Source organism: Oncorhynchus kisutch, linkage group LG3 (assembly GCF_002021735.2).
Source record: "Oncorhynchus kisutch isolate 150728-3 linkage group LG3, Okis_V2, whole genome shotgun sequence".
NCBI classification, from domain to species: domain Eukaryota; kingdom Metazoa; phylum Chordata; class Actinopteri; order Salmoniformes; family Salmonidae; genus Oncorhynchus; species Oncorhynchus kisutch.
In genome coordinates this window covers 33,253,072-33,266,980 of record NC_034176.2, presented here as the reverse complement: position 1 = coordinate 33,266,980, position 13,909 = coordinate 33,253,072, and the positions used below count along the sequence as shown (strand labels likewise).

At 39.5% G+C, this 13,909-nt stretch overlaps 1 protein-coding gene across 2 annotated transcripts in view; it reads right to left on the bottom strand.

Annotated features, from left to right (window-relative positions):
- Nucleotides 1–13,909, bottom strand: part of iqgap2 (IQ motif containing GTPase activating protein 2) — an 84,295-nt gene that overhangs the window by 66,583 nt on the left and 3,803 nt on the right. For both annotated transcript variants that reach the window (XM_020473342.2, XM_020473348.2), the window contains exon 2: nucleotides 7,912–8,011. In XM_020473342.2, the coding sequence (XP_020328931.1) occupies nucleotides 7,912–8,011 (100 nt within the window). The remainder of the gene's footprint in view (nucleotides 1–7,911; nucleotides 8,012–13,909) is intronic.

The following is a 13,909-nucleotide window of genomic DNA, read 5'->3' as shown; positions in this document are numbered from 1 at the left end:
CAGGACAAGCTAGATAAACTAGTAATATCATCAACCATGTGTAGTTATCTTGTGATTATGTTGAGGTTGATTGGCTTTTATAAGATAAGTTTAATGCTAGCTAGCAACTTACCTTGGCTCCTTGCTGCACTCGCATAACAGGTAGTCAGCCTGCCACGCAGTCTCCTTGTGGAGTGCAATGTAATCGGCCATGATCGGTGTCCAAAAATGCCTATTACCGATTGTTATGAAAACGGCCCTAATTAAATTGGCCATTCCAATTAAATAGGTCGACCTCTAATATAGACAGGTGTGTGCCTTTCCCAATCATGTCCAATCAATTGAATTTACAACAGGTGGACTACAATCAGGGTGTAAAAACAGCTCAAGGATGATCAATGGAAACAGGATGTTCTGGAACTCAATTTTGAGTATCACAGCAAAGGGTCTGAATACTTATGTAAATAAGGTATTTGTTTTTGATAAAATGTCTAAAAACCTGTTTTCGCTTTGTCCTTATGGGGTATTGTCTGTAGATTTGTAAGGAAAATGTAGTTAATTTTAGAAAAAGGCTGTAACATAAAATGTGGAAGGGGTCTGAATTTTCCGAATGCACTGTATGTGTATTTTAGCCCAATAGCTTTGTACCTAACATATGTTTTTTTTAGGACCATGTATGCATATGTATTTATTTTTATTATTTTTTTAATAAGGAATTTGGCCTTTACTACTACAGCCCATAGAAACGCATTGAGTAACATTCATAAATGGCAAAAAAAATAACGTTTTTGTAGTGTCTGTCCTATATCTAGACGATAAGAAAATGCAGGACATTTTTGGGACACATATTTAACCCCTTATTTTTGTTGGCACAAAACTACCTCCATACATCCATGTGGTTGTATGGGATACTTTCAGACACGTCCCGTGACACTTGGGGGTTAGAGAGAAAATGAAGAACACCATCGTGTTCACGAGAGTCTCCCCTTTCCATAGAATAGGAAAGGATTTTTAAAATTATGTTCCTTAGATTAAAAGCACGGGTGCGTCAGTAGACTTATAATTAGTGGCACGAAAAAGTATGTGAAACCTTTGGAATTACCTGGATTCCTGCATAAATTCGTCAGCAAATTTGATCTGATCTTCATCTAAGCTTAAACTAATAACACAAATTGTATTTTTCTTGTCTATATTGAATACATCATTTAAACATTCACAGTGTAGGTTGGAAAAAGTATGTGAACCACTAGGCTAATGAGCTAATTGGAGTCAGGAGTCAGCTAACCTGGAGTCCAATCAATGAGAAGAAATTGGAGATGTTGGTTAGAGCTGCCTTGCCCTATAAAAAAAAACAGGGACAAAATTTGAGTTTGCTATTCACAAGAAGCATTGCCTGATGTGAACCATGCCTTGAAGAAAAGAGACCTCAGAAGACCTAATAAAGAATTATTGACTTGCGTAAAGCTGGAAACGGTTACAAAAAAAGATGACTGCAAGAGCACAGCGCAGAATGCTCAATGAAGTTTAGCTGACACTAGGATTCTTCTTAAGACTTACAGAAATCTCTGGAAGATGCTAACATCTCTGTTGACGAGTCTACGATATGGTGTTCATGAGAGGACACCACGGAAGAAGCCACTGCTGTCCAAAAAAACATTTCTGCACGTCTGAAGTTTGCAAAAGTGCACCTGGATATTCCACAGCACTACTGGCAAAATATTCTGTGGACAGATGAAACTACAGTTGAAAAAAATGCACAGTACAACATCAAAACCTAATCCCAACTGTAAAGTATGGTGGGGGGAGCATCATGGTTTGGGGATGCTTTGCTGCCTCAGGGCCTGGACAGCTTGCTATTGTTGACAGAAAAATTCATTCCCAAGTCTATCAAGACATTTTGCAGGAGAATGTAAGGTTATCTGCCTGCCAATTGAAGCTCAACAGAAGTTGGGTGATGCAACAGTACAACGACCCAAAACACAGAAGTAAATCCACAGAATGGCTTCAACAGAAGAAAATACGCCTTCTGGAGTCCTGAGCTCAACCTGACTGAGATGCTGTGGCATGACCTCAATAGAGCAGTTCACACCAGAAATCCAAATATTGCTGAACTGAAACATGAAGATCAGATCAAATTTGATGACCAATTTATGCATCAGTCCAGGTATTTTCAAAGGGTTCACATACTTTCTTGCCACTGTAAACAGCTGCAAATTATCAAGATATCATGGTGTCACCAACAAAAACAGACCTATACAAAATGTAGCATATGGCATTCATTTTTCACACGCAAATAGCATTTTCGGGTAGTGCGCGAAGCATGCCATTTCATGGGAGCAGCATCTCTTTTTTCAACTCGAAGCAATGAGCCCAATCATTCATCTATGACAACACAATCATAAACAGAGTAGACTATAGGATAATAAATCCTTAGTTTATGCCCAGGTAAAACAATTTAGCTAATCTATATTTCCAAGTCATATTCTTAAAGATCAAGCGGAATTAAATTAATTGGAATGACTTAGGCTTGGAGTATTTGGAAATAGCCAAGGGATGGTTTTTCCAATACAGTCAATAGTAAAAACTATTTTATTGAAGTTCTTAGAAATTTTATATTTGTAGATACTTTTTAAGTAAATACATGCAATCAACTTGTGAAATATGTTAGAAGATAAAGAAGATAGTGTTTATTTCACCAGTCACATAATTTTTAATTATGAAGCTTACCATTAGTAGCCAGTCAGGTGGTGTTTGTTTACAAGCAGACAACGGGAGACCGGAGCTTTGTGAGTCACTCACTGTTGTGCAGCACGCGCCAAGTGATCTAGTTACAGTTATGGAATTCACAACTAAATATCTCATAACTATTAAATTTACTTCTAAAATGTGCTAAATGCTCTGCAGTTGTGCATTCGGTTTACTAATTTAGTAGCTAGTTAGCCATCTAGCTAAGTGGTTAGCTTCTTCCAAAATCAAGCCTCGCTTGCCAGTAACAGCAGAGAATACCCCCCTTGGTCAAGAGCCTTGCTGTCTAATACTAGTTTTGTGCATCCAGCCAACTGTGAGTAGCATTTTGGAGTTACTTGTACAATGTTAAGAACTGGGATGTCTGTCCTGAAAATACAGTGCCTTTGGAAAGTATTCAGACCACTTGACTCCTACACATTGTTGCGCTACAGCCTTATTATAAAATTTACTAAAAACACAATACCCCATAATGACAAAGCACATTTTTATTGCAAATACATTTAAAAAAAAACTGAAATATTACATTTACATAAGTATTTGACCCTTTACTCAGTACTTTGTTGAAGCACCTTTGGCAGCGATTACAGCCTCGAGTCTTCTTGGGTATGACGCTACAAGCTTGGCACATCTGTTTCTCCCATTCTTTTCTGCAGATCCTCTCAAGCTCTGTCTGGTTGGATGGGGAGTGTCACTGCACAGCTATTTTCAAGTCTCTCCAGAAATGTTAGATCAGTTTTAAGTCCGGTCTCTGGCTGGGCCACTCAGGGACATTCAGAGACTTGTCCCAAATCCACTCACACGTTGTCTTGGCTGTGTGCTTAGGGTTGTTGTCTTGTTGGAAGGTGAACCTTCGCCCCAGTCTGAGGTCCTGAGAGCTCTGGAGTAAGTTTTCATCAAGGATCTCTGTACTATGTGCCGTTCATCTTTGCCTCAATCCTGACTAGTCTCCCAGTCCCTGCTGTTGAAAAACTTCCCCACAGCATAATGCTGCCACCACCATGCTTCCCATAGGGATGGTGCCAGGTTTCCTCCGGACGTGACGCTTGGCATTCAGACCAAAGAGTTCAATCTTGGTTTCATCAGACCAGAGAATCTTGTGTCTCATGTCCTGAGAGTTTAGGTGCCTTTTGGCAAACTCAATCATTTAAGAATGGAGGCCACTGTGTTCTTGGGGACCTTCAATGCTGCAGACATTTGTTGTACCCTTCCCCAGATCTGTGCCTTGACACAATCCTGTCTCGGAGCTCTACGGACAATTCCGTCAACCTCATGGCTTGGTCTTTGCTCTGATATGCACTGTCAACTGTGGGACCTTATATAGACAGGTGTGTGTCTTTCCAAATCATGTCCAATCAATTGAATTTACCACAGGTGTACTCCAATCACGTTGTAGAAACATCAAGGATGAGCATTGGAAATAGGATGCACCAGAACCTCAATTTCACCTCTCATAGCAAAAGGGTGTGAATACTTGTTTTCGCTTTGTCATTATAGGGTAGTGTGTGTAGATTGCTGAGGATTTGTATTTATTTAATCCATTTTAGAATAAGTCTAATTTAACAAAAAGTGGAAAAAGTCAAGTGGTCTCAAAACTTTCCCGAAGGCACTGTAGTTTAGGTCAGAGACTGTATAAAATGTTTGCAATACGCTCGTTGACATTTAGTTAGCATTCTCTATGGGAGTTTACATGTACTTGTTAGCATGGCTAACCTTCGATTTACAAAGGCTCAGTGGGATTTGAAAATAGCTCCCCTTGTGTTCAGTGCCGGTATTACGGAATATTCCAGTATGGCACAAGGTCAGTATAAAAAAGTATGACAATAAGGATATCACCCAAGACTAGAATGACTTTAGTTTTTAATATTTAAAAAAAAAATAGCCTAATCATATCTTTAGTAGAAAGCAATGGATTAGAAGAAGCATAACCAACCCAAAGTCAAATGTAACATCCAATTATTGCCAGCTATGTCAACTTTTAATATTGATTAATCTTGCAATAGATGTCGTTCAATTGGTAATATTAATGTGTCTTCTTCAAATACCATTTTTAAAGGCAAGTTACACCACTTTTCAACCTCATTTTCATTATCTCCAGCACAATACCAGTGTCAACATAGGTGAAATGGGGGCATTTCTACATTTTGCATTAATTAAAAAGTTCTAGCCGATGACATCATTGAAAGTGAAAATAGGGATTTTCAAACAATGAGATTCTCGATGATGTGGGGAGCAAGAAAATACCCTTCCTCTGGCTAGAAACTTATTGCAGGTTTTGAAAACCACTGTTACTTTTAATCCTACCCTGTGATGTCACAGAGAAGCATTCTTTAGGACCTTTCTCTTATCTTTTTTTTAACTACAGATCATAGAAACGTATATTTTTCACATATGTAGACACTGGTATTGTGCTGGAGATAATGAATATGAGGTTGGAAAAGCTGTGATTCCCCTTTAAGGGGAAAGTAATCTAAAAGTTATGTTAATGATTACAATTTTGGAAAGGTAACCAGTAACTGTAACTGATTACATTTAGAAAGTAGCCTACCCAACCCTGCCTGCTACTGTCTAGGTGCGTGGTGAGAGGGCTGTCTCTTCCAGGTTAACAGGACAGAGTAGTTTGTCAACAGACTCCATATTACACTTTGACAGAGACACAGATCCATGACACCAATAAAGTCACAAATGATACCACTACAGATGTAGGATCTTAATTTGAGAAAGTTTGCTACAGCAGAAAAATAATCCTGCAGCAAAAGGAAATGTGAATTATTATATGGGTTATGAATGGACATTTTTGTAGGGAGGATTTTTTCATGAGGAAAAAAAGTAGAAATTAAACTTCAGAAGCCTTTTTAAACCTTAAATACACAAGTTTTACATTTCCTGCAAAGTTCTCCAGCAACAGGCTGTTCAAATTAAGATACTACATATGCACCAATTCTCTGTTCTCTATCAAATCCAAGTCCACATTCTGCAGTCAAACTTGAATCCAAAATCCCACCAGGGGGCCAATGCAGTCATACCAGAGCACAGCAAACTCTGACCTCGACACATACACGTTAGAAGTGTTCAAACCACCCACTGGTTGGTGATATAACCATGGTACAGATATAGCAGCTTGGATTTTGGTATGATTATTCTGCGTTGCTTGCAGAGGTGTGGTGGGGAAGTCCTAAAAAAAAGCATGCCAGAACACGAGAGGGGACGCTTCCTGTTAGGTGCCTTCACACAGAGGACAGGAAGTGGTTCAGTATCAGATACGCTCAAAGCTCTCAGGAAAAGTCAATGTTGTTTTTTCATCAACCAATATTTTATTACTGTATGTCATCAACCAACTGTATTAAGAATCCTTCACACTAATCTTTTTTCTAATATACATTACCGTTCAAAGGTTTGGGGTCACTTAGCAATGTCCTTGTTTTTGAAAGAATACCACATTTTTCATCCATTAAAATAACACCAAATTGATTAGAAATACAGTGTAGACTTGGTTAATGTTGTAAATTACTATTGTAGCTGGAAAATGATTTTTTATGGAATATCTACATAGGCCCATTATCAGCAACCATCACTCCTGTGTTCCAATGGCACGTTGTGTTAGTTAATCCAAGTTTATAATTTTAAAAGGCTAATTGATAATTAGAAAAATATTTTGCAATTATGTTAACACAGCTGTAAACTGTTGTTCTGATTAAAGCAGCAATAAAACTGGCCTTCTTTAGACTAGTTGAGTATCTGGAGTATAAGCATTTGTTGGTTCGATTACAGGCACAAAATGTCAAGAAACAAAGCACTTTCTTCTGAAACTCGTCAGTCTATTCTTGTTCTGAGAAATGAAGGCTATTCCTTGTGAGAAATTGCCAAGAAACTGAAGATCTCATAAAACGCTGTGTACTACTCCCTTCACAGAACAGCAAACTGGCCCTAACCAGAATAGAACGAGTGGGAGGCCCCGGTGCACAACTGAGCAAGAGGACAAATACATTAGTGTCAAGTTTGAGAAACAGACCGCTCACAAGTCCTCAACTGGCAGCTTCATTAAATAGTACCCGCAAAACACCAGTCTCAATGTCAACAGTGAAGAGGCGACTCCGGGATGCTGGCCTTCTAGGCAGTTGCAAAGAAAAAGCCACATCTCAGACTGGCCAATAAATAGAACATATTAAGATGGGCAAAAGAACACAGACACTGGACAGAGGAAGATTGGAAAAATGTGTTACGGACAGACAAATCTAAGTTTGAGGTGTTCCGGTCACAAAGAAGAACATTCGTGAGACACAGAATAAATGAAAAGATGCTGGAGGAGTGCTTAACGCCATCTGTCAAGCATGGTGGAGGCAATGTGATGGTCTGGGGGTGTTTTGGTGGTGGTAAAGTGGGAGATTTGTAAAGGGTAAAAGGGATCTTGAAGAAGGAAGGCTAATACTCCATTTTGCAAAGCCATGCCATACCCTGTGGACGGCACTTAATTGGAGTCAATTTCCTCCTACAACAGGACAATAACCCAAAGCACAGCTCCAAATTATGCAAGAACTATTTAGGGAAGAAGCAGTCAGCTGGTATTCTGTCTATAATGGAGTGGCCAGCAGTCACCGGATCTCAACCCTATTGAGAAGTGCCCATCATGGAACCATGGGGTGAAATCTCTTTAAATTACCTCAACAAATTGCCAACTATAATGCCAAAGGTCTGCAAGGCTGTAATTGCTGCAAATGGAGGATTATTTGACGAAAGCAAAAGTTTGAAGGACACAATTATTATTTCAACTAAAAATCATTATTTATAACCTTGTCAACATCTTGACTATATTTCCTACACACACTACAGTAGTGGCCCCATGTTGACATTGTGGGCTCTAAAGTGTGAATGAGATTACAATAGCTGTCCTCTTAAGCATCTCAAGCACGAACGTCAATTCTCCCTTTAGTCCAATGAGAACCAAGCTCTCTTAGATGTCAGTTAGTTTACCTGAATCCCCAGCAGAATCAGTAGTTATCAGCAGGAGCGCTAGTCTGTCTTTTGAGTCATGTACTCAACTGCTTATCACACACTCCAATGAGCTGCATTAGAGTCTGCTGTCATCTGAAGAGAGCAGACTTGCACACCAAAAAGCCACTCAATATATCACAATCTACTGCCCCTTCTCATGTCATGCCTCTCCTCCCACTACTCCTCCTCTCTTACCGTTTGGCCTCCTCCAGGTGACAGAGGTACTCGTAGGCGATGTTCTGTCGTCTCCTCTCGTCCATCTCCTCCGCCGAGATCCTCTCATCGTCCTGAATGGCTGCAGACAGAAACAAAACATGAACTAACTATTTACAGTTACAGCATGATGCACACGGGCCAGCCCTCATAAATGTTGGGTTTGACAAACAAAAAATCCGACAACATATGATCCTTTCTTTAAAAAAATAAAATTATCAAAAACCTGCCTAGTAGTATGATACTTGGGACAGTATTACCTCGCTTTATAACACAGTAATATTCCAAAGAGAGGTCTGCATTACTTGACCTTCTCCTCCTATTACTACAACCTCAGTATTCAGACAGAGCTGACATTAAATCACATGGTCTACTGGGTCTCTGAGAGCTGCATGTGAACAGAGGAGTTAGTAGGCAGCCTGAGAGCCACTTAAAACAGGCAGTCGGAGGAAGTCAGAGGAGCAAGTGATTCAGCGGAGTTGACATTTACCTGCCCACTAATGAGATCCCCTCCCCCTGATGCGCCTGAACTCTGCTTAATCCAATCAAATCCCTTTATTTCTGGCTGATTGGAACACACTGATTGGAACATTGCCTCTAGTTTTATCTTATCTTGATTATTGCCCAGTCATATGTTCAGGTGCTGCAAATAGGACCTACAAAAACTGCAGCGGGCCCAGAACAGAGCGATAAGTCTTGCTCTTCACTGAAATCAGAAGGCTAATATATCTCTTGACTAAAAGCATTACTTCTTTCTCTAAGAAACATGATTGAAAATTCTCAATTGTTTGCAGTCAACTTACACACAGCTCTGACACACACACTTATCCCACTAGGCATGTAATCAGGGGTCTTTTCAAAGTCCTCAAATCCTAGTGCTGACCGATTAGTGCTTTTTGAGGTCAGTTCGGTTTTGATTATTAAAAAATAATAAATTTTCACAATAAAAATACACTATGCATTATGTGGGTTGAATGCTATAACACAGAATAAAACATTTAATGAAAGTCCAATGATGGTAATGACTGGTTTTCACATATAAACCATCAGTTATTCAGAGTACTTTAATAAAATATTTCACTTGTGTATTACATTTGTTTTATTTGACTATAATTTTCACTCCAAGTCAACTCATCTCTATAGAGCTGCTGCCTATGCTGTCTGACAAATATCACAATTTTAGTAGTTCTTCAAAGTAAATAAGGCCTACCATTATGACTGCTGAATACCAATACCTGCCGAAGCAACTGCTCTCTATGTATCCCCTCTTGATCACGCATTCGTATCTCTTACGTAGCAGGTGTAAAGGAAACAGACCGGACCAGTGGCCACGCAATGGATTATGGTCATTGTACTTTACACATTATCTGCAACATTGGCCTGTTGGAAACTGCAACTACCTACTACATCGCACAGTTCGGGCATGATCAAAATTTATCTCTCGAGAAACTGCAGCGCAGCATTGAGCTCACAGAAAAAAAAAGAACAAAATTCAATTCAAACCTTACTTGGTCAATTAGTTGTTTAAAAAAAATGAAAAATAACCAACATTTTAGTTATGCAGAATAAATTCCAGAAAATGTACAGTATTATATAGAGCCATGATTGCGCAGAACTCCCATCCCCCTTCCAAATGAACAGCAAACCTGGTTAAAAAAAACAAAGCAACACCTCACAGCAAAACGCAGAGATATGTACCGATATGTATGCAGTTATGTTCTTGAGCTGTTCTTGTCTATTAATGTTCTGTGTCAAATCAAATCGTTTTGGTCACATCCACATGGTTAGCAGATGTCATTGCGAGTGTAGCGAAATGCTTTTGAGCTAGTTCCCAAAAGTGCAGCAAAATCGAACATGTAATATAACAATTCCAACAACTACCTAATACCTACAGCAACTGGCTAGGAAGTTGTGGACCCCAGGATGAGTAGCTCCTGCTTTCACAACAGCTAATGGGGATCCTAATAAAATACCAAATACCATCCAGCTACTGAGATTGGGCCTCATAACAGGGAGGATTGGACTGGTTGGCCCAAGAGGCAGTTACTGAGGCTGTACAGTACATGGAGAGTGTGAGGTGAGTATATACACATGTATTCTACATCTGATGAGTGCATGTCTATGCTGCAACTCAGTCTGTAGAATGGGTGTAGTGGGTGGACCATTATTAAAGGGCTTAACTGGTTAAATCTGCAGACTGATTAGACCATAAAGTTACTGGGGCGACTGACTGAAAGTACCCTCAAGACTAGAGGTCGACCGATTAATCGGAATGACCGATTAATCGGAATGGCCGATTAATTGGGGCCGATTTCAAGTTTTCATAACAATCGGTAATCAGCATTTTTGGACACTGATTGTGGCCGATTTATTATTATTTTATTTTTTTACCTTTATTTAACTAGGCAAGTCAGTTAAGAACACATTCTTATTTTCAATGACGGCCTAGGAACAGTGGGTTAACTGCCTTGTTCAGGGGCAAAACGACAGAATTTTACCTTGTCAGCTCGGGGATTCCATCTTGCAACCTTCCGGTTACTAGTCCAACGCTCTAACCACCTGCCTTACATTTGCACTCCACGAGGAGCCTGCGTGGCAGGCTGACTACCTGTTACACGAGTGCAGCAAGAAGCCAAGGTAAGTTGCTAGCTAGCATTAAACATATCTTATAAAAAACAATCAACCATAACATAATCATTAGTTAACTACACATGGTTGATGATATTACTAGTTTAACTAGCATATAATCAATGCGGTGCATGTTAATTTATCATCGAATCACTGCCTACTTCTCCAAACGGGTGATGATTTAACAAGCGCATTCGCAAAAAAAAAGCACTGTCGTTACACCAATGTGTACCTAACCATAAACATCAACGCCTTTCTTAAAATCAATACACAAGTATATTTTTTTAAACCTGCATATTTAGTTAATATTGCCTGCTAACATTAATTTATTTTAACTGGGGGAAATTGTGTCACTTCTCTTGAATTCTGTGCAAGCAGAGTCAGGGTACATGCAGCAGTTTGGACTGCCTGTCTCGTTGCGAACTGCGTGAAGACCATTTCTTCCTAACAAAGACCGTAATTAATTTGCCAGAATTGTACATAATTATGACATAACATTGAAGGTAGTGCAATGTAACAGCAATATTTACACTTAGGGATGCCACCCTAATTAAGTCTATGATTTCATCTATGATGAGTTGATAGAGCAGTCTGACTGAGCGGTGGTAGGCAGCAGCAGGCTCGTAAGCATTAATTCAAACAGCACTTTCGTGCGTTTGCCAGCAGCTCGTCGCTGTGCTTCAAGCAGTGAGTTGTTTATGACTTCAAGCCTATCAACTCCTGAGATTAGGCTAATGTAACAGATGTGAAATGGCTAGCTAGTTAGCTGGGTGCGCGCTAATAGCGTTTCAATCGGTGACGTCACTCGCTCTGAGACCTTGAAGTAGTTGTCCTTGCTCTGCAAGGGCTGCGGCATTTGTGGAGCAATGGATAACGATGCTTCGAGGGTGGCTGTTGTCGATGTGTTCCAGGTTCGAGCCCAGGTAGGGGCGAGGAGAGGGACGGAAGCTATACTGTTACACTGGCAATACTAAAGTGCCTATAAGAACATTGAATAGTCAAAGGTATATAAAATACAAATGGTATAGAGAGAAATAGTTCTATAATTACTACAACCTAACACTTCTTACCTGGAAATATTGAAGACTCATGTTAAAAGGAACCACCAGCTTTCATAAGTTCTCATGTTCTGAGCAAGGAATTTAAATGTTAGCTTTTTTACATGGCACATATTGCACTTTTACTTTCTTCTCCAACAGTTTGTTTTTCATTATTTAAACCAAATTGAACATGTTTCATTATTTATTTGAGGCTAAATTGATTTTATTGATGTATTATATTAAGTTAAAATAAAAGTGTTAATTTAGTATTGTTGTAATTGACATTATTACAAATAAATAAATACATACATTTTTTTTAAATAAAAAATAAATAAATCAAATGTGTATATATATATATATATATATATAAAAAATAAAAAATATAAAAAATATTTAAAAAATTGGGTATCGGCGTTGAAAAATCATAAATCGGTCGACCTCTACTCTGGCAGGCTCAGAGACAAGACAATTCAGCTGACTGAGTAGCCTAGGCTACATCTCTGCAAAGCCCATTCATTTAGAATAACGGAGTATACTGCTGACACTGCACACACACACACCTTGGTGAGCATTGCAAATTAGGCCTAGAACTCTTGTTAACAAATCCCAGCAGGAATCAGGCCTAATTGGTGCCTCTTTATTGGGCCATACCAGTGACATCTAGCCCTGTAGCTCTTGTAACCTACTCGCACTGGGGCAGGTGACAAAGACAAGCTCACCCAAAAACTACAACACACACCTCATCATAGTCTTACTGAGGGGCAAATTGTGACGCAAGGGTCTGCTTGAAACTTGACTTAATTGGACAAGCCATTGCACTTCTAGTTTAGGGGTGAATTAATAAAAGAGTCTGTTCACCCTGAAATGATGATGCCAAAAACCAAAATATGTGGGGTGGGGTGGGGCGGATGGACAGACACATGAGAGGGTTGTGACACAGGACAGTACAGGGCAATGAACCCGGACATAAACTCAATTGAACATCTCTCATTTCAGAGACCTGAAAATAGCTGTGCAGCAGAGCTTTAGAGGATATGTAGAGAAGAATGGGAGAAACTCTCCAAATACAGGTGTGCCAAGCTTGTAGCGTCATACCCCAAAACTTGAGGCTGTAATTGCTGCCAAAGGTGCAAAGGGTCTGAATACTTAAGTAAACATTATATTATTATTATATTTTTTAACTGTTTTTGCTTTGTCATTATCGGGTATTGTGTGTAGATTGACGAGGGGGGGAAAAACGATTGGCCTGAGTACCAGGCCATTAGGACCTAATGGTCATTAGCAAGTTAAGTACTACATGCATGTCCAGAGTGCATAAGAGGAGATTACCGTGACTCAACGGTCACGTGGAATTTTACTGCAGTCATTACTTGGTGTGGCGGTAATACGGTCACCGCAACAGCCCTAGCTGAAACTCAGATTTTCGCATTTCAGTACAATCTCCCTCAGTATTTTATGTCCACGTTTTCCAAAAACTAAAATGTCACCTCCAAATTAAGATTCAACGATGTCTGCAGAGTGAATGGGGTGTCAACTATGATATGACATATTGATTTTGAAAAAAAATCTATTTTGGTTATTGAACTACAGCAAATGAAGTGGGATAACATCCGGTAACAGAATTGTGGTGATATAATTTCATCACGGTCCCTGATCTGTATTACAAATAAATACATAAGAGAGAAATGAGAAAATATGTTAAAGATGTGGGTTTTCGGTAACGGAATTTCAAGGCACAAGGCAATGTTTACAGAAGGCCCAGGGTAAGATCTATGACCATAGGATCCATCAGCCTGAAGGCCACTGGGCCAGCTGTGTTATTGGAGGGAACCAGAGTGTTGGTAAACTCTCACCCCTGAGGCATTGGATCCCCAGGACATCCGTTACACACACTACATGGAAGGCCAGCCTGCCTGTTGACTGTGCTGGGCCATATTTAATCTGTCATTCCTTCATCCGTCAGAACACCAGTAGTAATGGAGGGAAGGGAGAATAAATACACACACACACATACCGGGATATTATTTCTGACGATATATCATATTGCTTTGACAATAACGCAAAATTATTTTTGTCCTAGTTGGCTGTACCTGCACCAAAATAGTATTTATCCTTCATAGCTTGCTCTCCATCTTCTTTTTAAATAGGGAGACAATTTGTTTTCAGCACTTTTATTCATTTTCTCATGGCTCATTCCTTGTTAAGGTAATGTTTTTCTATCCTGAGGGAGTGACAAATCAAGACACACGAGGTGCTAAGGGCCCATGCCATTGTATTACAAATATAGAGAAAGGGCTCCAGGTGTAGCCAAG